This window comes from Stigmatopora argus, chromosome 12 (assembly GCF_051989625.1).
Source record: "Stigmatopora argus isolate UIUO_Sarg chromosome 12, RoL_Sarg_1.0, whole genome shotgun sequence".
NCBI lineage: Eukaryota > Metazoa > Chordata > Actinopteri > Syngnathiformes > Syngnathidae > Stigmatopora > Stigmatopora argus.
Genome location: NC_135398.1, coordinates 3,566,589 through 3,594,382, shown reverse-complemented (window position 1 = coordinate 3,594,382; position 27,794 = coordinate 3,566,589). Strand labels below are relative to the sequence as shown.

The 27,794-nt window shown below is 41.9% G+C and overlaps 1 protein-coding gene across 1 annotated transcript in view; it reads left to right on the top strand.

Moving 5' to 3' along the window:
* Positions 1-27,794, top strand: part of ptprfb (protein tyrosine phosphatase receptor type Fb) — a 160,595-nt gene that overhangs the window by 91,382 nt on the left and 41,419 nt on the right. Inside the window, exons 11-23 of the mRNA XM_077616357.1 lie at positions 819-1,088; positions 1,170-1,751; positions 1,831-1,964; positions 2,869-3,013; positions 5,908-6,213; positions 7,849-8,042; positions 14,741-14,767; positions 17,256-17,373; positions 17,841-18,413; positions 20,044-20,144; positions 20,845-21,098; positions 22,765-22,843; positions 24,886-25,110. Of these exons, the coding sequence (XP_077472483.1) occupies positions 819-1,088; positions 1,170-1,751; positions 1,831-1,964; positions 2,869-3,013; positions 5,908-6,213; positions 7,849-8,042; positions 14,741-14,767; positions 17,256-17,373; positions 17,841-18,413; positions 20,044-20,144; positions 20,845-21,098; positions 22,765-22,843; positions 24,886-25,110 (3,008 nt within the window). The remainder of the gene's footprint in view (positions 1-818; positions 1,089-1,169; positions 1,752-1,830; positions 1,965-2,868; positions 3,014-5,907; positions 6,214-7,848; positions 8,043-14,740; positions 14,768-17,255; positions 17,374-17,840; positions 18,414-20,043; positions 20,145-20,844; positions 21,099-22,764; positions 22,844-24,885; positions 25,111-27,794) is intronic.

Sequence of the window (27,794 nt, the reverse complement as noted above, 5' to 3'; positions counted from 1 at the left end):
CAAGTGAGCAAGAGGGAGAGCAGGCAAGAGGGAGGAGAAATTAAACAATGGCTTGACTGCAGGGGCCCACAGTGATGCAACTCTTATCACTATTTGAGAGTGCCTCGTAAAAGTCCTTTTACATTCCTTTTCTTGGTGCTTGCCCCAAAAACCAACAATAGTAGCTCTGTAACATCACTGAGCAATTTGAGTCCATTGAGCCCGTGAACCCATTTTAACTTAGCAACGTGAAATGGAGTATGTATGCCTAGAAAGAGTAAAAATACAAATACACAACTTTTAAAAATATTTTCCCCAAATAGAGGTTATTAGTGGTCATTTTTAAACATTTTGCCTTATAAATATCCTCATTTAAATCAGTTACCTATAATAAAAATACTGGTAAAGTCAAGCCGATGCGGTTTTTAACTCGGTTTTACTTATTACTTTGCACTTAATGTTTTTCAATAGTTTTTAATTATTGCTTTCTTTGTTATTGTTTGTAAAATGCTATCTTTTTTTGTATTGATTTTGATTTCCATGATGTTTTGCTTGTTTGTTTTAACATTTGATAATGCTGTTATCTATTGAACTTTATATCTTCAAAAAGAGAGTTTCAGTTTTTCCCTTTCTGTTTTTTAGTACCACACAATTTACAGAAATTATATATTTATGTTGAACAGCATGTTTCAAATGGAAAAAGCTCAGTCCATTAATCAAGTTTAATGACTTGCAATGTACTAACTAGGTACTCTCAGAACAGAACACCACAATTCACATCGACATCAGATTTATCAAATGCTAACAACACCAACCCTTGTCCCGCCCCTTCCCTTTAGTACGCAGAGTCCCACCCAGGTTTTCGATACCCCCCACCAACCAGGAAGTGATGCCTGGCGGCAGCGTCAACCTGACTTGTGTGGCCGTGGGTTCGCCCATGCCGTACGTCAAGTGGATGATGGGGCTGAAAGAACTGACCCGCGAGGAGGACATGCCAATGGGACGTAACGTGCTAGAAGTCACCAACATCCGCGAATCGGGGAACTACACCTGCGTGGCCATGTCCTCTCTTGGCATGATTGAAGCCACGGCACAAGTCACCGTCAAAGGTGAGAGTCCTGTCAAGGTCTTTTGAAAGTCTGGCCCTTTTCTGGTCCTCCTTCAACCTAATGTAAAATGTGTTTCTGTAGCTCTACCTAAGCCTCCCACTGCTCTCATGGTGACCGAGAGAACAGCCACCAGTGTGACCCTGACTTGGGACTCTGGCAACCCTGAACCCGTTTCCTACTACATGATCCAGTATCGGGCCAAGACTTCGGACCAGGGCTTCCAGGAAGTGGAGGGCGTCGCCACCACCCGCTACAGCATCGGTGGTCTCAGCCCCTACTCCGAGTACGAGTTCCGCGTCATGGCCGTCAACAACATCGGCAGGGGGGCGCCTAGCGAGCCGGTGGCAACACGCACGGGCGAGCAGGCCCCGTCGTCGCCCCCGTTGCACGTTCAAGCCCGGATGCTGAGCGCTACCACCATGTTGGTCCAGTGGGACCCGCCCGAGGAGCCCAACGGACACATCCGGGGTTTTCGTATCTACTACAGCTCGGACCACTCGGCGCCTCTAAGTGCCTGGCACAAGCACAACACGGACGACAGCCGCCTGACAACCATCTCTGGACTGACGCCAGATATCACCTACAGTCTCAGGGTACTGGGCTTCACCTCAGTCGGGGACGGCCCGCCCTCTGAGGTCCTTCAAGTGAAAACCCAGCAGGGAGGTAAGTGTCCAAAACCCTGTGTAGGCCAGACTAAGAATCTATCAGAAGTATTGGCTTCTAAATGCCAATTCTCTCCTAGTCCCATCCCAGCCGTCAGGCTTTGAAGCTGAAACTGAGCTCGACACCCGTGTCTTGTTGTCTTGGCTGTGGCCCCTCCAAGACCCCATCATCAAGTACGAGCTACAATATTGGGAGGCTGGTACAGACAACAAGGTCAGAAACACAATCCTTATTTCTTTTTGCCTGTTTTTTTTATTACATTTACTGTATTTTCACGACTATACGGCACATCTTATGTTAAGCCGCAGTGTCAGTAACGAGTGTTATTTCTGTATTTTACACACACAAAGGACACACCGTTTTTATAGACGTAGCCAGGGATGGCAAAACATACACCAGCTTAAATATACACGCTACAGCCACACACTAAAAACACGTTTTTAAAAAGGCAACGGAAGCAAAACTGAGTTCAGTTGTACTTTATTTAGCCATTTTACAATGTACTCGCATCATCATCACCCACAAATCCATCAAAGTCCTCATTTTGTGTGTCCAAATTGAACAATTGTCCAAATGAGTCATCGAAAACGCGGAGTTTTATACGTTCGTCCAGGCGGTCACAATCCATTCGCAAATAGTAACTAGCGTAACTATTCCAACGCTGTCTTCCATGCTTCGTAAAGCTGTGTTGATGCCCATCGCCAGGCCACAATCCATTCGCAAATAGTAGCTAGCGTAACTATTCCAACGCTGTCTTCCATGCTTCGTAAAGCTGTGTGAATGTCGATGGCCAGGCCACAATCCATTGGGTGTATTGACAAAAGAACTATATATCCCAGCAGTCACTGCGCAGTACTTTTTTTACGGGTAAAATAGTAGAGTCGGGGGCTGCTTGCCGTAGTTGTGAGAGCTGTAGAGGATGGTGTACCCTATCGACTGATTTATTTTATGTGATAACAATTTTAGTATTGGTCCATATATAAAGCGCACTGGATTATAAGGCGCCCTGTCTATTTTGGAGAACATTTCACACTTTTATGTGCGTCTTATAGTCGTGAAAATACCGTACATTGTGTAAATTGATGCACAAATATGACATTGTTATCACTCTTTTCAGATTCACGTGACTTTCGATCCAGCCGGCTCGTACGCAGTGGACGGTCTCAAACCCGATACAGTCTATCGCTTCTCCTTGGCCGCCCGCTCTGAAATGGGCTTAGGCGTCTACACCCAGGCCATTGAGGCTCGCACTGCTCAGTCCAGTAAGTCAATCATGTATTTTGCCCCTAACCCAATAAAAGTCACCCGCCAGGCAGCCGAGGTCATCGCTTTTTAGCACGCAAAGTTGAGTCAGTATAGTGGCAGGCATCTTATGTTTCCCGAGTCTCAAAGTCAGATCTGGCGTAGCGTCAAATATTGTTTGTGCATTCGTCGTCCTTGTCAACAACACTAACACTTTCCACTCACCTGAGGGCAAGGCTCTGTTATTCAACGTTAAAGGTAGGTTTTATGTGTCCCCTCCACATACATATTACTTTACCCACTTAGTCAAACTCCCACCATGCATGTATTGCATGAATCCCTTTTTATATTTTTCAATATGATTGGCTAACTCAGTCATTCAAAGAAGCCCTTGAATAAGGCGTACAGCTAAAGTTGTGAAAAATGCATTAAGCTTTTTACATTTGAAAGGAAAAGAAGCTACTTTATCTTTAATTTGATCTTGGTTTCATGCTTCGTTCTTATCGCACATTCACTTTTTTTTTTTAGCCCCAGAGGCTTGTGTATTTCACGTGTTTTCGGATTCGGCTTTTGTCAAAAGAATAATATAGGATAGATGTGAACACTAAAATGTTATAAAGATATTTCGACAAGCCTAATTTAACTAAACCCTTGAGACGTCCTTGAATTTTCAAACTCACTGACAAAAGTGAGTAGTTGCTTCACAGAATAGTAGTCTTTAGTTCTAATTCCAATTCAGAATTAGTACCTTCAAAATAAAATTAAAAAAAGACATTAAACAATTAAAATCAGCCATTACCTTTGAACTTTCCTTTAAGAGAATTATAAAAAAATAAAAATAAGTAATTAAACAGGTTTTATAAACAGTCATTGCTGATTTGTTTGCTTTTATTAGTAATTTTGTTCACATTTGTAAGCATATCAAATGTGAATTTAACTTAATTCCCTAAAAATGTGCTGACTAAAGTTGTCCCGAAAAGATGAATGTTTAAAATCCATACACGTTTAAACACACCATTCATTATAAAACATCTTTAGCAACACATTTATCAGTTGATTAACAAGGAAAATGACAAAAATGTGAAATCTTGCTTCATGCTTTAAATAGGGGGAAATAGCACCTTATGCTAGACTAATATAAAATGAAAACCAACATCAATAAGGATGCAGATGCACCCCAGCAAAAAACAAAATAACATTTTGCTGCATGTTTTAAATGAATAGTTCTCAGAACAAACATTAATAGTCCAAATTGAAATGTCATAGCATAGTTCTTGTTGAGGTAAATGTTCGTTGAAAATGGCATTGGATAGGATAGGACAGGATCTATTTTTGTTGCCAGAAATAAATGTTCTGCCGTGTTTTCCATTTTTAGGCTAACCGAAGCAACAAAAGATGATTAAAAAGCTGTTCCAAATGAATATCTTTGCGCTATTCAAGCAGTAGTCCTCATTCAACTCAGCCCCAATAGCTTGTAAAAAGATGAATGGCGCAACATGTCCTCCGAGGTTAATTTGTTATATCGGCTTCCCATTGGAACACACTGTTCATTACGCTGTATTTTAAGAAGGTCATTTCATAGGCATGCTTGCTTTGAATCCCATGTTATTTTCCCTTTGTGCTGTTGAATAAGTGTTGTGATGAAGATAGATGCATGTCGTCGTGTTACAAAGCGTACCTTTGGACTTGGGAGTTTTTCTCACCGTCTCACACTGTGGCTGTTAATTAGCCGTAACGAGCGATGAGTAGCAACTCCGTACAGACACATTAGTCGGGAAACTCTCCGCCGCCGCCACACCGCTTCTTCGGCAACGACGTGCAAACATCACTTGACAGTCGTTCGCACTCTTGCGCAGTTATTTGCTCGCTTCACCGAGGGAGCATCGGGAGGGGCTATCGTCGTTCAGGGTAAATTACATCTTTATGAAAACACTGACATGTAAAATTCTCTGGGATATTTTTTATTATGCTCCTCCTGTTGTCGAGGTTTCACGGTCCTAAGTTCTAAAACACACATACACACAGCAGACTCCTGTATATGTATATATAGTGCAGCAAAAATCTCAGTCCAAAGGTAACACTTGTGTAGTGGAAGCTTTTTGTATCCATATTGTTCAAATTGCTGGCCATACAATTTGAAGCCCATAAACAAAATTACGTGACCGGACGTTTCGTCGAAAAACGTTTGGTAGAACGGACGTTTGGTCGCCGGACGTTTGGTCAACCGGACATTTGGTCGACCGGACATTTGGTCGACCGGACGTTTGGTAGAACAGACATTTGGTAGAACGGACGTTTTAGTCGCCGGGTTCGCTCGCTGTCAAATTATGACAGTTTACTGTTGATATTTTGATATTAGATATTTAGATATTAAACTCACTCTCTCTCATGATTATAATTTTGAGAGCTGCTTTCAACAGTAACAACCCGGCGCCCAAACGTCCGTTCTACCAAACGTCCGTTCTACCAAACGTCCGTTCTACCAAACGTCCGTTCTACCAAACGTCCGGTCGACCAAACGTCCGGGGACCAAATGTCTTTCGACGAAACGTCCGAGTACCACAAAATTATTAGGTCACTCTCCATGAATCAATTGTTTGTGATTTCCAATGGACAGAAGCTGAAAATTTCCAGGGTCTATAATTGGAGTGACAAAAACACTGCCAGCCTCATTTCAGAAAATGAGATGAGATGAGAAAAATTAACCCTGACCAGAGCCAAAATGGCAGCTAAAGCTTTTAAGAGCTCAATATTTTCCCACAATTTTTACTTGTAGAACAAAAGGCTTCCATTGTTTTGCATTCTGTTTGTTCATCTTTTAGTTTTTTTGTTTTGTTTTTTTTACGTTTGCTTGATCCGCCCACCCATTCCCTCCCTTGTGACTGTGCCCCCCACCCCACTCCCTTCCTCGCAGCCCCCTCGGCCCCACCGCAGGATGTGCACCTGTTCAGTCTGAGCTCCACCAGCCTCAAGGTGAGTTGGGTGGCACCGCCGGCAGGTCGGCGCCACGGCGTCATCGTCAGCTACACGGTCAGCTACCAAGCGCTAACTGGCGAGGACACGGATCGCCACGAGGTGAGCGGCATCGGAGCCGCCGCCTCCTTCTACGTCATCCAAGATCTGGAGCGTTGGACTGAGTATCAGGTGTGGGTGCGAGCCCACACCAAGGCAGGCCCGGGCCCCGAGAGTGCCCCGGTGAGGATGAAAACCCAACCGGATGGTAGGTTGACGTCAGATGTGGCAGAAACAATTACACTCTGCACTTAAGTAGACGGAAGGGAAAAAAAAATGTCTCTTAAAAAATAAGTTCTAGTTATTAAGCCTTAGCTGAAGAATGGTAGAAATGAATGAGCTGAACCATTATGTATTGCAAACCTTTATGACTTGATAATAATAATAGTTCAAATAATACACCATTTGTAATTACATTGAGAATTTTAGACACCATGGTGGTAGTGGTGTAAAGCAAGTTGAAAGAGATTAGTCATGAATCTTTTTTTTTTTTTGTAGCCGGCAACATATTTCACTTAGGAACATATTTATTCCTTTAATTCCTCTTCTCGTCTTTTACTTCCTGAATCTTTTGCTAGTTACTTCATGTTCATCTATATTGCTACTATCATTTCCTCTTTTTACTCTGCTTTCCTTGTTTCAATAAAATTCTCAACCATGGCTGACTTTATCACAAATGATTTCCTTCTTATTGACCTTGTATAGTAATCCGCCATCGAAAGTAGAAGTTAAACAGACTAGTAGTCCACATTTATGCCTGAAGTGGAATAATCGCACTGATTTAGAAATTTCTCTTCCAATCTGCCAAATTTTAGGGTGCTTTTTATCTGCTTCCATTTTTTTAACATTGTAATTGACATTGATAATCATTTATTTTATTTTTCTCATTAACATTAACATTTATAAGCAGCATGCACAGAATTCCCACTAACTACTAAATGCAGGTAATGCAATGGTGAATTGTCTGTGGGTTTTTTATTTGTTTTGGTTTTATTTAGGGTGTGTTCTGTACCAATCTGTCTTAATGTTTTTACTTAAAGTCGGGCTTTGGTGCAAAAACAAAGTGACTGCGCAAATTATTTAGTACCGTATTTTCACGACTATAAGGCGCACTGCATTATAAGGCGCACCGCATTATAAGGCGCACCCTCAATGAATGACACATTTTAATTTTTTTCCATAATATAAAGCACACTGGATTATTAGGCGCCCTGTCTATTTTGGAGAACATTTAAGACTTTTAAGTGCGCCTTATAGCCGTGAAAATACGGTACATATATTTTAAGTGTAGTATTGCAGTACAACTGTTTGAGGCAAAAAAAGATGCAAGACTTATTTTCTTATTTTCTCTCACTGTCTCCATCTTCTTTGTCTTCTTTGTGTCTCTCTTTTTGATCCATAGCAAGCTAATGAGGCGCTTCTGTAGCCACGAGGGGTGCCATGTTGGTTTTTCACCTCTTTTACTCCTTGTTTCAACTTTTGAAAGTGTATTGCAGGTTATGTCTCATCACCTCGGGACTTCCCTGTGTGTCACTTCCCTTCCTTACTGTTTACACACCATTCAGGTTCTAAAGTGGAACACCACGCCTGCTCCCTTGCTCCCCTTTCTTCTTCTTCATTTCTTTCCTTCCCCTTAGAGAAATCAGTCTGCAATAAATGTTTTTGAAGTTCAGCTCATTTTCACGCCATCACCGCACCCACACACTGGCCCACATTCTCGCCGGTCCAAAAGTTGCTGTTGATCCGCCGCCAACGCCGCTTTTCTTATCAGTCGTCTCTCATCAAAGCACAGTGAAAATCGCCAACTCAGCCTTTTTTTCCCCACTTTCTTTTCGCCCTCCAGTGCCTGGCGCACCACCCCGGAAGCTGGAAGCCGAGGCGGTCAACTCCACCGCTATTCGCGTGACCTGGAAGCCGCCGCTGCAAAGTAAGCAGCACGGCCAGATCCGAGGCTACCAGGTGGCCTTCACGCTGGTGGAAAATGGCGAGCCGCGCGGTCAGCCCAACATCCTGGACGTTGTCTTGGCAGAGGAGCAGGTACATTGTCCATAGCTATGCAAATATCCACTAATCCGTGTTCAATTCTCCCCCACTTCCACTTGAAATCAGCTAACACTTCATCTTGCATGCACACAAATGCCTCTCTGTCCACTATCCTTTCTTAATTTTCTACTCTGTCTGACACTCACTTTAAAATTGCCTCTCACACCTTTTTATACTCAACACAAAAAATCTATTGATAGTCTACCAACACTGCCATAAATGCACGATTCGTACACGCTTGTAATGATTGGTTCCTAATAGTGTAACTAAGAAATACATACCTGTCAACCTCGGCCAATTGCTCCCCTTGTCAATGATTACAATTCCCCGTATTAAGCGATTTAAAAAAATGCAACCTGGCACTTATTTACTCACATAGGGCGCACTTAAAAGTGTAAAATTTTCCCCAATGTGGACAGGGTGCCCAAACAGTCAGTGCGTCTTTAGTATGCACTAAATAAAAACCTCTATAGATGCCGCTGTATGACACTGACATTTTGACTGTCTGAGTACATTGCTTGCTGACGAGCTATAGTTATATAGTGAAAAGTCGGACATGTGAAAGGGGAATGGGCGTTGGCTTATCGTCCTTAAAGCATGACAATATTAGCAGTCGACAATGACGTTTTCGTCTGGTACCAGTGACCGAGATGATCCGGATTAGAGCCAAAATGGGTCAAACGAGATCGGTTTTACAAAAAAAAAATATTTTAAAAAATCCCGTACAAAAGTTGTTATATGGCGTACACAATTTGAAATGATCAAAAACGTACATAGGGAAAAACGTGTAAATTGACAGATATGGAATACAATGTATTGTAGTGCCTTGAAATAATAATAATAATAATAATCGGACATAGGCCTTGTCGTCATCATCAACAACAAAAGCCTACTTGTCATCACACCCAGAAACTGCGCATGACAAAATTGTTAGTGCTTTACTCAGAAAACTGCCTTTAAGTTGCTACTTTTTTGGCCATTTTTAACCCATACAGCGTATATATAGTCTAGTGTGGCTAATGAGAAAAAGCACATTGTGCTTCTCCGTAAGTGGGTGCTTTAGTTACCTGGGGGCAAAATGGACAAAATATAAATAGAGCCTGTCAGAAGTAGTTGTTTGTCATTATTTCCAGTCATCACAAATCAGCTAAATTGCCACACTGAGTCATTTGTGTCTCGCTCACCAGGGAGCCGAGTACAATTTGGCAAAATAAAAAAGGAGAAAAAAAATAAACCCTGGAAACATACATATCGTGAAGTCAACTACCCGTTTTTTACATCTCACAACACACCATGCATTGCCTTATTCATCGTTTGATGACTATCTTAAGAACCTAATAAAACACAGATTGTGTTTGTTCTGCTGGCTGCTACCATTAACGGGAACACACATTCGCGCGCCGCCCTCTGCCGCCTCCGAAAAAACATCCCATTTTTCACACGCTTGTATTTCGGAAGAGCAGCGGGGACACCGGTCCACTTCCCCCGGCAAATACACACCGATGCGCCCTCGAGCGGGTGGGCTATTAACCCTCATTAGCAATGGTAAACATCCCGTCGTCTTCACCCGATCGCGCACGGTCAAGGTCAACCAAGTAAGTAGCTGGGATCTTCTTTTGTGAGGAGATGGCCTTTTGTAAAAGGTCTAATGAGAATTGTTGCTGTGGACAGATGTAGGCATGGAATTATTATTAGTTGCAGGGCAGCTCGGGGTCAAATGGGACAGCTTTGGCTGGATAAATAGCAGGTTTAGTGATTCGCAAAGTAAACTACTGATTCTCAACCCCTCATCGCCCTTCGGAAGAAGAAATCATTTCACACACACCCACTCTCCGCCACCGTATCATTTGTTGATAAAACTGTTATCGTACTTTAAGGTTGTTGGCCAAGACGCAAAACTATAATTGAAAACAAGACCGCAAAATAATGGTTTAAATCGACAGTAATCAGTTATATTCATTCATTTTCTGTACCGCTTATCCTCACAAGGGTCGAGGTGGTGCTGGAGCCTACATCAGAATAAAAAGATAAAATTATTGTACTTGGGATTTTTGTTGCTATCATACCTGACAACCTCGGCCAATTCCTCCCCTTATTATTGATTGTAATTCCCCTTACTAAGCAATAAAAAACATACAAATGCAACGCACACTCACATAGGGCGCACGTAAAAGTCTGAAATTTTCTACAAAGTGTACGGCTTTCTGATGCGCTATACTTATATAGTCAAAAGGGGAATGCGCATGCACATATCATGCTTAAAGCATGACAATACTATTAGCAGTCAGCAATTACATTTTCGTCTGCTACCAGTGACTGAGACGATCCCAATTAGAGCCGAAATGGGCAAAACGAGATCAGTTTTACAAAAAAACGTACTTTAAAAAAATCCCGTACGAAAGTTGTTATCCGGCGTAGACAATTTGAAATGATCAAAAAATGTATAAAAGACAGAAAAACTTATAAGTTGACAGGTATGCGCTATATGAAAGGATTTCCTGCTGTTTTCACACACCGCCACTTAAACTTTTTGTCGCAAAAAATAAAATGGCAGCCTCTTGAACAAGTCTCAACCTAAGTCGTTGCACTTAACGTGACCCAGACCTGTCGTGCAAACATTCATCCCTTAACAGCTCTCATTTGCGGTCCAGACAATTAACACATCATGCAAATTGCCTATCAAGCCAATTCCGACGATGCTTGTCTTGCTCTTTCGTTCAAACCAGTTGTTCTTGCCTCAGGCAGATTTCCATCACGCGCTGTTTTTTTTGTTTTGTTTTTTTCCCCTTCATCTTGACTCTACAAGCCATTTGAATCATTTCATAAGGGCCTTTGCGTGCAAGTCGGTTCCCCTCAATTAAGTCATCTCGAGCAGGCGACCTGCACGGGCCTGCCGGGATGTTAGCGAAGAGAAGGACCACACAGCCAGCCAAATATCAAAATAACACTCCAGCAGTCGTTTTCTCACCCAAGCATCAGCCCCCATGTTGTCTTTCACCTCCCAACCGCAATTGTGTTGACATATCAAACAGAGAGGCATTAAAAAATGCTATGGGTCCAAATATAATTATCATGGTATTTATCAAACAAAGAACTGAAAAAACAATGCAAACTGCTACTGTACGTATGCCTTTAATTTATTCATTTTACCCAGTATTTCGATTTTTTTTATATTGGCCATGAAATAACACCAAAGTTTATCAGGGGTAGAGTGATGTCACATTTATAAACTAGCAGATCCTACCTCATGCTTGGCCACAATGCTAGAATAAGCACTTTGTGTGTAGTTGCGTGCTAGAAGCACCTCTCGTCAAGCCCCAGCCCACACAGCAACCTCATTTACGTGCTAATTTTAAACAAAGAGGCTGACGCCAACCGTGTGATGCTATCGACCCCTTTTTTTGAGGATGTTGAACATGGGCCACCTCCAGTTTTTGCACTTAGGCCAACGTTTGAGCAATTACTACTTGTGATAAAAGCCCCTTTTCTAGTTGCCGTCCCTAATCAGCCCTAAAATATATGTATTTATTTTCTTAAGTGTTAACTCAATGGATAATTTGATGGCAGTGAAACAAAATCGCTCAGTTCCAGCTTTTACAATTGAAATGGATTTGATGTCTATAACGTTCAATGGCAGGGAAACAGCAAAATAATCATGAAGTATATTGCAAAAAAATACCGTATTTTCACGACAATACGGGGCATCGTTTAGCCGCAGTGTCAGTAACGAGTGCTATTCTGTATTTTACACACACAAAGGACGCACCGTTTTTATAGACGCAGCCGGGCATGGCAAAACATACACCAGCTTAAACATACGGACACACGCTAAAAACACGTTTTTAAAAAGGCAACAGAAGCAAAGCTGAGTTTGGTTGTACTTTATTTAGCAATTTTACAATGTACTCATGTCATCATCACCCACAAATCCATCAAAGTCCTCATTTTCTGTGTCCGAATTGAACAATTGTCCAAATGAGTCATCGAAAACGCTGAGTTTTATACGTTCGTCCAGGCGGCCACAATCCATTCGCAACTAGTAGCTGGCTAGTAGCTAGCATAACTATTCTGACGCTGTCTTCCATGCTTCGTAAAGCTGTGTTGATGTCAAATGTCCAGGCAACAATCCATTGGGTGTATTGACAAAAATATATATCCCAGCAGTCACTGCGCAGTACTTTTTCTACCGGGATATAGTAGAGTCGGGGCTGCTTGCCGTAGTTGTTAGAGCTGTAGAGGATGGTGCATCCTATCGACTGATTTATTTTATTTTATCATGATAAAATTTTTAGAATTGGTCCAAATATTAAGTGTACTGGATTATAAGGGCGCCCTGTCTATTTTGGAGAAAACGTAAGACTTTTATGTGTGCCTTATAGTCGTGAAAATACGGTAATGTCCAGCAAGAATATAAAAGTAAAAAACAATCGCTCATTGCGCTACTGAATGTCAGTGCTTCAGCATCCTAACGTCATCTTCCGTTTATTATTTTGACAAGTATTTAGCCTTTGGTGAGAAATCAACAATTTCCATTAATAATGCAAAATTATGACATGTTATGTGCAATGTGTATGAAGGTGGCAAAGCTAGGTCAGACTAAATTAGGCACACCATAACACAATTATCAATAACAGCCATCGGAAAATAGTCTGCTTTGTGGATGACTGCATCTGTTCATATGTTTTCCTAGTCTTACCGCCCATGTTTGCCGACATTCGGCACCCGTTTTCTCGGCTCCATTTTGCTTGACCGTTCATGCGATAGCACACTTCACGCGTGTTTGTGCCGATTCCTCCGTGTGCGTTTCGCTCCACTACCTCAGATAGGAGTTGAATAGAAATGGAATAAAGAAGAGAAAAAAAGAGCACCTCAGTCTGTTACCCTCTATCAATCATGACAACTCCTTCTCTTCCACATCACTCGTCACGCCGCCCGCCACCTCATTCTCATTTTGAAAACCGCAAATTTCAGCCCGTGTCATCACATTTGCATCCGTCGGCGGCGATGACGCTTATCGGCTCGCCGTGGCGTTGGAAATATAAATGTACGCTGGAGTCATTTGTAAGGATCGCCTCGAGTTTAGACATGATGATATTCAAGACGTGAAGGGAAGCTGAAGGAAAGCAAATGAACCAATTAGATCATGTCTATCCTTTTGAGAGGTGTTTCTAATATTTAGTCACAGTGAACCCGACGACAAGTAAAGAAAAGGGGGTGGATACAGGTCACAGTGGCATACCTGATAACCTCGGCCAATTGCTCCGCTTATTAATGATTGCAATTCCCCTTATTACGTGATATAAAAAAAATACAAATTCAAGCGGCACATATTTACTCTCATAGGACTCATTTAAAAGTCTCAAATTTTGGATGGGGTGCCCAATCACTATACAATAAAATTCAAGATTTTGTAGGTGTCACTGTATTTAGATTAGATTAGATTAGAATTTTATTTCATCCCGTGTTTGGGAAATTCCTGTGGTTGCAGTAGCGAGACAGTAGCAAACACAGACACAGAAGACATTGTAGGCCTAGGTTTAAAAAAAAACTGACGCTGACAGCTTGACTGTCTGGGTACATTGCTTGCTGCTATATTTATATAGTGAAAAGGCTACCAGTGACCGAGACAATCTGGATTAAAGCCGAAATGGGTAAAACGAGATCGGTTTTACAAAAAAGGTACTTAAAAAATGCCGTACAAAAGTAGTTATACACCGTAGACTTTTTGAAATGATCAAAAAAATTATTAAACGGGAAAAATTTATAAATTGACAGGTATGTAGTGGGCGTAATATAATAATGTAGACACCGCTTTATGTCGGGTTTCAACGACAGTCATTTTAGGTCGCTAATTGGTTGGGCCGGATATATGTATTTTCCTTCATTTTATTTCGTAGTCACGTTTTGTTACATTGCACCTCCCCACTTTATCATTCAGCAACGGTTTATTTCCAGTTTAGCCATGCTCACCTACACCCAACATTCTTTAATCCCGCCTTGAGCTCTCACAATGACCCACAAGCCCCGTCCCGCACCCCCAATCGTTGAACTTAGCCCACGAGTTGTTGAACTAGGCAGCAAGTTGTTGGCAAAAGCCAAGTGGTTGCATTCCGCACGGACGGGTTTTGATGTCGGGGCGCAAGTACAGTGGCGCTGGTAATAAGATTTCACGCTCGGCATCGGAGCCGGCGGCAGGAAATGGGCTTTCGCGTCCCTCGGGAATCTCCTGGGGCGAGCAAAGGAGAACATTTGGAAAACACATTGAAATGTAATGAATAAAAAAAAAAGGGTGAGAGGGAAACGCTTTCCACCCGAAATGTCTAGCGCAGTTACGACTAATGGAGATGTGTGGGAACGCATTTTCTTAAGATTGATAGACAGGAGGGGAAACAAGGCAGCGCATCATAACACCAGAAAGTTTCACAATCATTCTCGACCTTGATCACATGCATTCAACTTTTTTTTACTGCCTCTCCTCTATTATCCGGGCTCATTCTCTCTATCTCTCTTTCTCTCTCTCTGTTTCTGCTGCTTGCCCTGCACGACACCTACATTCATCTGTCTTGCAGCAAAAAAAAGTCCTAGAGCTTTTTTTTTTTTTTTTCCAAATGCCTGTTGTGTTGTCTTTAGACTCATTCTCCTCCTCCATGCACCCCACCCTGTGTCCTGTGTCTTGTCTTCTCTCCCATCAGTTCAATATTACGGAGGTCACCGAGCATGTGAGTAAGCCTCATGTGTGCTGCTGGGTTTGCCATTTTATTGCAGGGTCCCAATCCGGAGTTTGGGGGTGTTTTTGTGTGTGTTTTTGCGTGTGTGGATTGAACGTGTGATTGTGTGAGCGTGCCGTGGCTTTAATTCATTTGGTTTGCGGACTCGCAGGACCAGCACTGCAATAGATATGCAGCAATAAGACTGGATGAAATTGAGGAAATTGTTTTTTAATAGTAGAGTATAATAAATAGAAAATAACAAATGGTTTTCAAACGTTTGCCCGTATTTTTAAACATAAACACAATCGAAAGAATTAGTTTGCTGCCTCATTGCAATTAAGCGAATGCAAATTGTTGTCAACATTACTGCAGATACAATCGATCCCAAATTATTAGAATGCGATTAATTTAGGGGAAAAATACACACAGTAACAATTCCACTTTCAATTTAAATTCCAAGGCGGAAAAGTCCAAATTTAGGGGTTGGCTTTTTTTTTCAACTATTTCTATTCCGTTATTTCAACAGCCGCTCGTTTAGACTGGCCTTATCCAACATCGTTCCTGTTCTGCTACTCACCGCCATATAGTGAACTCCATTCCACTTTTTAGTCTATATTTATCGTGAGCTCAGCTTTGAAGAGGCTTACTGATGACTACGTGCCCATCTTGTGACGACCATTTTATGTCACAATTGGCATGTACTGTTTTCATGTTGTTGGAAGATATTAATTAAACCTTACCTCTTGTCCATATACGTGCGCATATTTAATCTTTGTTGTCAATGCTGTTCTACATGGCGCGCAGTTCTACGATTTTATCTTATCTTCATCTGCACACTTTTGCAGAAATGTGCTTCATCTGTTACTATGACAGAAAAATGATTTGAACCGCTCATAATATCACATCAGTCACCATACAAATACAGTATAGATACTCTATATACAGTCGATACATACATTTGTTGTAGTTTACATCAATACTACATATTGTAAAGTTTAATTGTGGGCATTCACCACTCAGTTGTGACATCAAATTATAAAACTTCTGAATGTGGAAAATAGTTCTCAGCACAGAAATAAGAAATATAATATTGATAAAAATGTCCTGTATGCACATTTAATTTCAAGCGGTCGCCATTTTCTTGATCAAAGTAATAGGATTATTGCGTAAAGTTAATGTTTTTGTCGTGGTTGTTTTTATTAATACTAATACCATGTCTAACGACAAATATCGGAGTAATGCATTTGCCTGAAAGTCTAATAATAACTTATGTAATAGCTTATATAGTGGCGCACTGTTGATGCACAACGCTATAAAGTAGGTCATAGGGTGTCAGATGGTAGGAAAATAAGGCATCATTCCAAGAGTAGCGTTTAGCCAGCAGGGAGGCTTGTAGCTGTGATTGCCCTCTTGGTGGCTCCACAAGATGACAACTGCCTCTCCTCTTATGTGAGCTACAGGCGTTTGTACCGAGAGCTGACTCTTGTCTGCATGCATAGGAAGCAAATAATGAATAAATAACAAGCAGATTTGTCATTGGTGAGTATGCCCGTGTGCGGTTGATCGTGTTTTTGATGTTTCTTTTGGTCTGAGTGGAGTGTTTGTCTGTGTGTTTTCCCACTCAAGCGTGTCCGTGTTCATCGCGTTTGGGAATGACCATCACTGGCGTCAAACCAAATATAACAAATTTCAGTAGTTTTTAGCCTTTCACAGTAAGTTCAACATACAAAATATTCTTGATACTTTCATAATGAATAACACTGGGAAAAAGAATCATTGGCAGTCTCTCCTAGTTCAAATTGATTGGGCGTTTATTACCATTGACTGCAACAAACATTAAGTTTACGATGTAAGAAAAAAAATATACTAAAATTAATCCACACGCTGGATAAAGTTTTTAGCTAAATACATTTATTCAAGATTAATGCAAATGTCTTGATCTTCAAAATGAAATACAACTTTGTATTTGCAAAACAGTTTAGTTGATCGAAATTGGCACTCGCAGTAATTGTGTGATTTTTATTTATTCTCCAGACCACTAGAGGGAGCACACAAACCTCTGATGGAATGATTTCTACACTTTTTAATCATTGGCCTGATCTAAATTCACCCTTGCAAAGCAACAATTTGAGCCCACAGAATTGGACGACACTGCCTATCCTTCTTCATTAGCGAGTTTAGCCTCTGATGATCTCCCGAGCGACAGAAACAAACACTGACACGCTGGTGATGTTCTTGCTCATTTGGTTGGTTGATGGGTTTTGGAGTGTGCCTTGCAATTGGAGAGGGGAGTTTTTCTTGGCCAAGAAAAGTTCCTGGTTCCGCTTGTGTGTATCTTTTGGAAGATTCCAAGGTTGTTGTTTTTTTGCTGTCGACAGATTTGACGAGGACACTATCAATAGATGATGGCCAAGTTGCTTTTGTGGCAACTTGGCTGAGAATTCTTCTTTGTGTGGTCATTTTTGAGGATTTTTGTGTACATGTCGCCACAATGCAGGAGGCCTACATTACCGGACTGCAGTCTGAGACCACCTACTCCATTGCTGTCGCGGCGTACACCACCAGAGGAGATGGACCTCGCTGCAAACCTAAATTGGTCACGACTACCGGAGCAGGTGAGATAGTCTTTCCCGGTATAGCATACTTTTTTTTCATTTCAGTGTATTCATTAAGCTAATGCCACAGAATTGGGAGTAAAACCACAGTTAGAAGGATTATTTTTAGGACACCCAGCGGGTAAATGCAATCTTCAGTTACCTCGCACATGAGCTGGTATCAGCCATAGCTTATACCCAAAAACTTGACATTCAACAGTCATTTAACCCTTGAAGCTACATGTCACACGTGGAACTTACTATTCATACAACACAGTACAGTTTGAACAATTTATGTTCGTGTGTTTACTTATTCAAGTGAAAAAGATACACAATTTGGGTCATTCATAAGTCAAAAACAACACCCACTGATCTAAACCACATGTTTAACTATTCTCTTCGGTTTATTATCTTCAGCTAATATGTTTATAGTCCAAATTTAAGCAATTTGAGACAATGCTGTGACAATCTTGTGTTGATGATTCCAGTTCCAGGCAAGCCCACCATGATGATCAGCGCCACCATGGGTAACACGGCACTTATCCAGTGGCAGCCCCCCAAAGACATGGTGGGGGAGCTGATGGGCTACCAGCTGCAGTATAAGCGCAACGACGATGACACGTTCACATCACGTGAGCTGCGCAGCACTGACGACCACTACACGGTGACTGGGCTGCACAAGGGCGCCACCTACATCTTCCGCCTCAGTGCTCGCAACCGCGCCGGCGTGGGCGAGGCCTACACCAAAGAAATCGGCACTCCTGAGGACGTTCCCTCGGGTTTCCCCTTGAACTTGCAAGTGACTGGTCTGACCCAGTCCAGCACCCAACTGACGTGGGACCCGCCCCAGCTGGCAGAACGGAATGGGAAGATTGTCTCCTACGTTGTGATCTACCGGGACATCAACAGCCAGCAGAACAGTACCAACCGCACGGCCGAAACGCGCATGACCATCATGGGGCTGAACCCTGACACGACATATGACATCCGGATACAGGCATACACCAACAAGGGTCCAGGACCCCTTAGCCCGAGTATACAGAGCAGGACCATGTCTAACGGTAAGTACTGTGTTTACTTGTGGCCTGTTTTCAGACACTTAACAGAATCTTCATGTCAAAGAGTCCATTGAAGACTCAATTATTTGCAACTTCCAACAAAGATGTGCATTTATTGGAAATGGTAAATTCCCCGTTTTGTTTAACAAAGTACACATGTGAGCTTCAGCAAAGACCTATTGGTCTTTGATTTATAATAATCGGACATAGGCTTTGTCATCATCATTGAGTCGACAAAAAGCCTAATTGTCATCATACCCAGAAACTGCGTATGACAAAATTGGTAGTGCTTCTCCATAAGGTGCGTTTTCCCGGCAAAAGACCCAAATAAGTGATAATTTTGGCATTCTGCCGTGATGGATACATCGCATCACCCCCCGAGCGGATCACTTACCTCTCACTGTCTTTCACTTACCTTCAGTCAGCCAGTAGGAGGCAGATCACCGCCCAACGTCTTTTCATATTACCTCACCCCGAAGTTATTACTCAGAAAGGATTGTGTGTCGTGTTACCGCAAGTTTAGAGTCCTGATGGATGTGGGAAAAAACTGTCCTTAAGCCTATTTGTCCGTACTTTGTGGGACCTATAGCGTCTGCCAGAGGGCAGCAGCTGGAACAGAATGTGACCAGGGTGGTATGGGTCCCCGATGATGTTCCTGGCTCTGCTGAGGTATCGAAGGCTGGCAATGTCTTCCAGTGAGGGCAGTGATTTGATCTAAAATCGATATATTTCGTAATCTAAATCCACTTTTTTCCAAATTAACATGGAAGTTTGGTTCATTTAAGACTAAATCACCTCATGGTATTGATTAAAAAATATTAAACAAACCCCAAAAAAAAATGTACAGGCAAGTCTTTAATGATTCCATGAAGCTTTCCATTCGTTTAATTGAACATTTGAATTTATCCCTAAAACATGGGTGGTAGGTTCACCTAATTTAGATGCATACAAAAAACAGTTTAGGTTCATTAAGCACTGTAAGGTGTCTTTGATGTTCATCAAAGCATTGTTAGATTTACTTAAGAGAGAAGAGTGTTCTTTGATGAGTCTAGAAAACTACGTTTATTGAATACATGCATACATAATACATACATTTTAAATTGGAATGAAAGCACACCTTCCAATGTAACATATTTTTTGAATTATGCAATGCATCCTTTCCCCCTGCCTTTGACTTTTGCTTCATGCCATCCCTGTGCAGTTACTCCACGGCATTCAGTGCATGTTTTGCAAGAAAAATAACACTATTCATTGACAAAAACCCAAATGTGTACATTTACAGTCCTCAACTCTTGAACATTACGTCACCTGCTTTGTTTTTGGAACGGCTCAGGCTTCATTTTCTTTCCATCAAATACATTCCTTCCTCAGTGAGCACTTCTCTACACACCTGTATGTGTGTGTTTATTGATTTATGACTGACTAATCTCATTAAACGTTGCAGTCACACCATCCTCCCTGCCGTCACATGCACAGCACATCTTTATGCTCTTCATCATTGTGTGAATTAATGCTAGGCTTTCTACGCCAACGCCTCTCAGCTAATCGTGGAGAACATTTTCATGTTGTGGAACAAGCAACCCCTACATTAACCTGTGCATTAATGGTTTTCCTTCCTCCCGTTTTGCTCCAGACTTTCCCACTTTGAACTTTGGCGTCAAAGCAGTCACGAAGACATCGGTGCTCCTCACCTGGGATTTGCCAATGAACTATATATCTCAAGTGCCTTTTAAGGTGGGTGTCCAATAATACAGATTCACAATGTAGCAAACGTATCTATTTTTAGGAAAGCCTTTCATAATGAATGTTATTGTGTGTGGTTAGTGTTGTATTGATTCAGTTATTATATATATATTAGCTATTTGAAGGATACTTTGTGCTCACAAATGCATGACGGGAAGTGTCATGGGCTTTTTTGTCAGTGTTTTTTTTATGAATGACAAGCACTTTGTGCCATTTTTTTACTGGATTGATTCTGGGAGTGTTACTTGTTTTTACAACAGTGATTCTGGTCTGGCATTAGGACCCACCAAGACCCTACAATGTTAAGCTGGCACCCAAATCAAAGATAACTTTCAATTTAGGTTGACTTTGCCTTGTGGAAATGGAAATATGGTCTCAAGAATATGATTTTTTTTGGGTGTAATAGGGATTTCTGTGTTGATTTTGCATTGCCTTTCCAAATCTTCAGACATGAATTAGACCTAAATTAATGTTGCTGCTAAAAGGAAGAGCAAATTACCACATAGGATTGATTATCTCTTGCATGTATTGTGAAAGAACGTACGTGACGGATAGACAGTGTGTGTAGAGTACAAGTAACACCATAGTAAACTTACATTTGTCATGTAACATACAGTGTCCAAGGAAGCACCCAATGATATTTTTTTTCATTTTTGTGGATTGTTATTTTGACTCTATGTTGCCGTTTTAGATCCTGTACAACCAGCAAAGCGTGGAGGTGAAGGGCAACCTCAAGCGGAAGCTGATCACGCAGCTGCAGCCTGACACCGACTACTCCTTCGTGCTGACAAGTCGCGGAAACATTGCCGGGGGGCTTCAGCAGCAGGTGTCTATCCGCACCGCCCCTGACCTCATCAAGACCAAGCCCCTGTACAGCACTCATCAGGCGCTGGGTGGCATGATGACCATTAGCCTGCCCAAGGTTCAGACCACCACTCGCATCAGGTGAGTGCGAATACTCGCAATGATGAATGGGTTTGACCGATAATGCACGGCAACTTGGACGGTTTGATTTTGGAAATGCAAGTGCGGGACCAGGAGGAGGTCTTGTTAAATTTTTGCACTTGGGTATTTGGCTGACTGTTAAATCACAAACGCCGAATTGTTACGAGAAGTAAGCGGGCGCCTGGGCTCTCTGCGGCAGACCGCGGAAAAGTGCTCATGTGCCGCAGCAGGAAAGGAACTTTTAAAGCTGTCAACTTTGAAGACATAAGGGGAACAGGCTTCACAATAACGCGGTGTATTGTGTTCATCGAGGGTTTACGTTTGTGTTTTTCCTCTTCTCAACTTCTCTACTGAAAGTACAAGCTTCGAGCGTTGGTGTGTCAAGTAAATGATCCTAGTTGTCATTTCTTGGGGGAGAGGCGGCCACTGAAATTTTTATGCATAGATGATGTCTTCCCCAACATATTGATGTATTGCAATTCCCAAATGTCCTAAATAGCTCAATTTCAGCTCTATTTGCGGCCTCGCTAATGACAGCAATTAGAGATTCCTCACACAAGGAGTCCTGTTAACCTCACGAGTCCTGCGGGCATCCCTCTGAGCTCCTGACTTGTCTGGAGATGACAGCGTGTGTATGTGGGGCAGATGATATTTTATCCCATCATTTTTCGGAGATTGGATTGGATTAGGTTGGATAACTTTATTCATCCCGTGTTCGGGAGTTGTGTTCATTGTGACAGTAGCAAGAAAAGGCATAGTTATAAGTTAGACAGTACAGTCGCAAAGGCCGCAGAACAACAAAGCAAAAGCACAAAGTACAAAGCAAATCAAAGTAAATGGATCATTAAGAATCACCAAATCAAATCATTAAGACAGAAAAGCAGCAAAAACACAAAAAGAGCAAGAGTGGACGGAGCTACTGCCACCGGCTGCCACTTGAACGGCGCCATTTTGGTTGTGGTAGCAAAAACGGATACAGACTCAAAAGACGTAAAGTTGGACATAAATTGGAACCACACACAGGAAGTCTTCCACGAGATGGGGAACTTCTACAGACTGCGACCGAGCTAGAGAATATGCACTCACTCTTCCAAGCTTATCCGCACAGTTCCCCAGTAGTCTGGAGCTAAAGACAACAGTAGCAGAGTAGAGCCCCTCGACTCCGTTGCTGGTAAGCACCGACAGCTCTTCCATCTTATCCCATGATGGAATGGTTGGTCAGAAGCATTGCCTCTTCTCCAGGCACTTTTGTCCAGCTCCGAATCTCCGGCGGCATCGAGATTTTGCTCCTTCTGCTGCGTATTGTAACAGCTAGTCCCATGTGTGTGACAGCGTAGGCATGGCTGAATGGTTCCAAAAAAGAAGTAGCCGAAAGAAGCCAGGCTAACAGAACAAGGAAAGTTGTAAAAACATTAAAGTAAGATAAAAGTATAAAGTACAAAGTAAAGAAAGTAAAAAGGAATGTATTAAGAAATATTAAAATGTAATTAAGAAAAAGATAGAAGGGCTGTAAAACACGAAAAACATAAGAGTGTACAGAGCTACTGCCACTGGCTCCCGCGTGAACGGCGCCATCTTGGAAAAAAAGATAAGGGTCATTTTCATCCTTCAATGTGGCATTGTATATCATGGCGTTTAGATGTTATTGTTTGTTTATTTTTGGCAGGTGGTACTATATCGTGGTTCTACCTGTGTCCCAGTCGAGATGGCGCTGGAAGACTCCAGACGAGATGGACCTGGACGAGGTGAGAAGTAGAAAGCAGCCAGCTGGTTGGCATGTTACATGACGGGTGAAAGGTCGCCGTGAGCTCCAACTGGGCAGGAAGTGTCCACTTGTTACCAATTATCTCCATCGCTCTCTAGGGCTCGGAGTACGGTGGCAGTGGTGCAGTGGGGGGTGACTAATTATTGCGTGCCAGGTCTGCACAGTCCCCATCTGCTCATTGCACCATCCACAGTAAACTCTGAATAATTAGGCGCCAAACAGGACAATAGAAATAAACACAGTGGAAGGTAGCCCACACAATTCATATAAAAATCCCTTAATTGGATGTAGGAATGGTTGTTTACGGAAGGAAATCAACGTAAATTAGAAAAAAATAAATTAAAAAATCGCTTTAGGGGATTAATCAATCATTGGCAAATACAAAAATAAATCAATTACAAAAATAATAAGGACAAATATAGATAACATTGTCAAATAATTCTCTCTATTGTGTTGTATTGTATTTAATGTCATTCGATCAGTCAAACTACTAATAATACTTAATGTATATGTTTTTTACCCGATTTTGATTCCCCTGAAAATGACGCAATGTGGCCTGATTTCCAATCCCACGATTGGATGGGGGACCTCTCTAATTGTGTTGTCACTTCGAGCCAATATTGCCCACTCACAACGGTCACATTAACCACAGGTCTTCCATTTGAGAGAGAATGCTCGGTAAAAAGCCTTGAATTTGTCCTCCTTAAACCTGCAGACATCCTAGAGGCTTCATCCTCATTTTACATGGTCTTGATGACTACTTTATCATTCCTTTTAATGAAGATTTTCTTGTCCCACGAGGGGACTGAAGCGTAATGACAGCGTGAATATTAATAGCAGCGTATTTAAATAAAGCACAAGACTGGCAAGGAAAGAGGGGGGCCTCCTTGAGTCATTAAACAACGAACGGCCCATTGTCTCCTCTCTGCGACATCATCATTTAATAACGCTGCATCTGGAGCGGCGCTTGACACTAAACAAAATGCCGCCGCAGTCCTGTTGCCCACGAGTTTCACCAAAGACAAATTAGAGTCCTGTTCTCGCTTATAAGCCGTAATTGTAACCAAAAAAAAATGTGCACAAATTAGCAGGCACAAAACTGCAAGGTCACAAAGACGAAACGACATAACGCAAGACAATGCAGGCGATACGGTCATTTATTTCAAAATAGAGAAAAGATTAAGAGATAAAACGCTAAACAGAATTTATTTCGACAGCTATGAATGAAATTCAAGAAAAAAAAGAAAGCATATCTTGCATAAAACATGAAAAAACTCACTTGTGCCTGCCATTGCACGCTTTTACCTTTGCAGTCGATCATTAAAATATCAGCCTTGATACCTGCGTAATGTGTATCTCATGCTATTATTGCATCCAGAGACTTGGTGATGAGGGATGGTATAACAAAACTAGACCGCTACGGACACACGTCCTGGTTGTACTGCTCACGTGACTTCCTTTTTTAATTCGTCTACGTCACATGTGTCAAAGTGGCGGCCCGGGGGCCAAATCTGGCCCGCCGCATCATTTTGTGTGGCCCGGGAAAGTAAATCACGAGTGCCGACTTTCTGTTTTAGGATCAAATTAAAATGAAGAGTATAGATGTATATTAAATTTCCTGATTTTCCCCCTTTTAAATCCATAATTGTAATTTTTTAATCCATTTTTTCTGTTTTTCATTCAAAAATCATTTTGTAAAATCTAAAAATATATTTTAAAAAGCTCAAATAAACATTCTTTTAGATCTATAAAAAACTGAATATTCAGGGCTTTTAATCCGGTTCTTTTAATCCATTTATATAAAAAAAAATTCTAAATATTATATCTAAAATGGTCCGGCCCACGTGAAATCAAGTTGACGTTAAAGCGGCCCGCGAACCTACCCGAGTCTGACACCCCTGGTCTACGACCTTTGCTGGCAATTTTTAGGGTGCGGCTTATACGTAGATATGCGAGAAAATACGGTATTACTGTACTTATTCAAGCCTCCACAAAATAACTACGATGGTTTTGTTTCTTTAGCTGCTTAAATCGAGCGAAGGCCCCGCCCAGAGGCGGCGGCGCCACCTGGACTCTTCCAAGCCGTACATCGCCGCCAAGTTGGCCTCGCTTCCGCCCACTTTCACGCTGGGCGACGAAAAGCCCTACAACGGCTTCTACAACAAGCCTCTGACCAGCGGGCAAGAGTACGTCTGCTTCGTGCTGGCCGTCCTACGAAGCGAAGGAACCGACAGCACCTCCAATTACGTAAGTCTCTAATTGCAACAAACTAGCAAGCGAATTGTCAAATTATCGGATGTGAGATTTATGTCATTGTAAGTACTTCGAAATAGTTTTTCAATTTCAGACCCAAAGCCTCCTCCCCAACTCGCCAAATTAAAAAGGAGTCGGCCCAGAGCCGGCTCGCCTGACAAACTATTTAAGTTTATCGCCCATCCCCAGGCTCTAACTACGCCGCCGCTAAAGCGTGTCCAGAATGGGCGGCGATGGCGAGCCAAATAGCGCTTGTTTTTATTGCCACTTAGCCTTTAATACAGCCGCCTTTAAAAGTCATTGCGGCTTGTCCCGCTAAGTCTCCCCCGCAAACCCCACATCCCCGCCCCCAGTTGGCCCCTTGGAGTCCTCGGAGATGCGGCTTTTCACAGGCTTTTTCCTTACAATGCTTTGAAACTAGACGCGTTGGCTTTTTAAGTGGGTGTCAAAATAAGAGTGCACCCCACCCTCTCGTCCCCCCTGTCAATTTGATTCCACCAACAATGAGGAAGGCGATTGCTTTGGGCTGTCACTCGACTCCGCGCATGCATATTTAGTAGGCGGCGCCGATGCCCCCAAGCAAGTGAGTGCAAATCAGGGCTCGTTGCGACATACCAGTAGATGTAGCATATTGTACAGGTGTCACGGTATGCCAAAAATTCATTCCTTGGTTTTAATGTGACTGTTCGCTTGCCTTTGGGTGAAAGTAACAAAACCGTAAGCTATATGCAAAAGTTCTTTTGCATGTGTAGGAACAAATTATTGATTTTTTTTTTTAAATGAATGAAAAAGAAAATCTTTGTCCTTAGTATGCATTGTTTTGGGAGAAAAGTAACCCGTGGCAAACCAAAATTTTCCCCCGTACATTGTCAGTGAGTAAAATTGGCTGTGAGAAAATGAATTAAATATTTTCAAATAAACAAAATCATGCATATCAAGGGGTGTCCAAACTATTTCCCAGCTGGCTGACTGCTCAGTTTCTATTGTTCCCACCGCAAATGATTAAAAGCTTAAATTAAATCTACATTCCACTTCTCAGATTGAACATTAGATAGTTGGTCACTTAAAAAGGGTCTTACCATTAGCTTAGGGGTCAAAATATGTCAACATGTTGATACAAATGTTTAAAAAAAAATCAGCAGTGTAAATAAAAGTTGATATAGTTTGGACTATCCTTATACTTTAGAGTTATTTGGTTGCTTGTAGCCCTTAACTCATTTACATCCATTTAACTTGGAACCCCGGTATTGAGTCGTCATGTCTGGGCATCCTTCGATCGCTGTCAGCCCCCAATTAGTACAAACTTAAAATACATTTAAGAACCCAATTTTTTTTTCTTTTTGCCTGACTCTGAAATTGGAAATATTTCTAATTGCACCTTGCATTTTTTTTTGCTTCCTTTGGCGAGAAAGGTTTGGACACCCCAAATGTATCCAACGGTAATCATGGCATCTTTTAGGCAAGTGTTAGCATATCAAATTTGTTTTTGAAGGAAAGGGAAAATCCAGACAGTAACAGCTTGAACTGCGTGGATAATTATGCAATTGCCATAAAACACGGATGGCATTCATTATTGCGTTGGAGCCATTGCCAAAAGTCTATTGCTACATGAATGACGTTTGCTAGCCTGGGGCATTGCTTCACTGTTCTTGGCAACATTTGACAAGTGCAGTTATATTTCCAGTTTGTTATCAAATTAATTCTGTGATGTATATGCTTCTGGTACAATGAAAAAAACAAAAATCCCAATTTCTATTCACGAATAATGTACAGTTTTACGATCGGAAAAACGCAAAGGTCAATACAGTGGTACCTCGTCATACGACCGTTCGTCATACGGAATGCTCGTCTTACGGGGGAAATTTCGATCGAATAATTCGCCCGTGATGCGGTCAAAATTTCATGATGCGACCAAGCCAGGTCGCCATGGCATTTTTTTGTTTTTGCATCTATTTCGTGTAAAAAATATGTCTACGAGCACTGGTGGGCGGACTTTGCATTTCCACACCCGTTTTCCCCCCACTTGGTCTACATTTACATACCAGGTAAACAATACGTATTACAATGGATCGGCAAAGTTTTGCTAAGAAAAGGCGACCGTTGACAATGGACATGAAACGCGAAATAATTGAAAAACATGAGCGTGGGGTACGTGTTACCGAGCTCGCTCGGCAATACGAGAGGAATACGTCAACCATATCCTCCATCCTTAAGCAGAGGGACGCAATTAAGGAGAAGAGGCCGACCAAAGGACTATCTATCATTTCCCACCGGCGCAGTGACATTCACGACGAGATGGAGAACCTTCTTTTATTGTGGATAAAAGATAAACAATTAGCAGGAGATAGCCTGGCCGAGTCTACCATTTGTGAAAAAGCCAGCCGAATTTACATAGATTTGATATCAACGAAAGGAGAGCCTTCAACAACTTCACAAACATTTAAAGCGAGTCATGGCTGGTTCGAAAAATTTAAAAAACGATCTGGAATACACTCTGTAATCCGACACGGAGAAGCGGCGAGTTGCAATTCGAAAGCTGCGGTGGAATTTATCAAGACATTTGCCTTGATTATCGCCCAGGAAAATTACACCCCCAGCAAGTTTTCAACTGCGATGAAACTGGTCTTTTTTGGAAAAAAATGCCCAGGCGAACATTCATCGTGGCAGAAGAGAAGGCA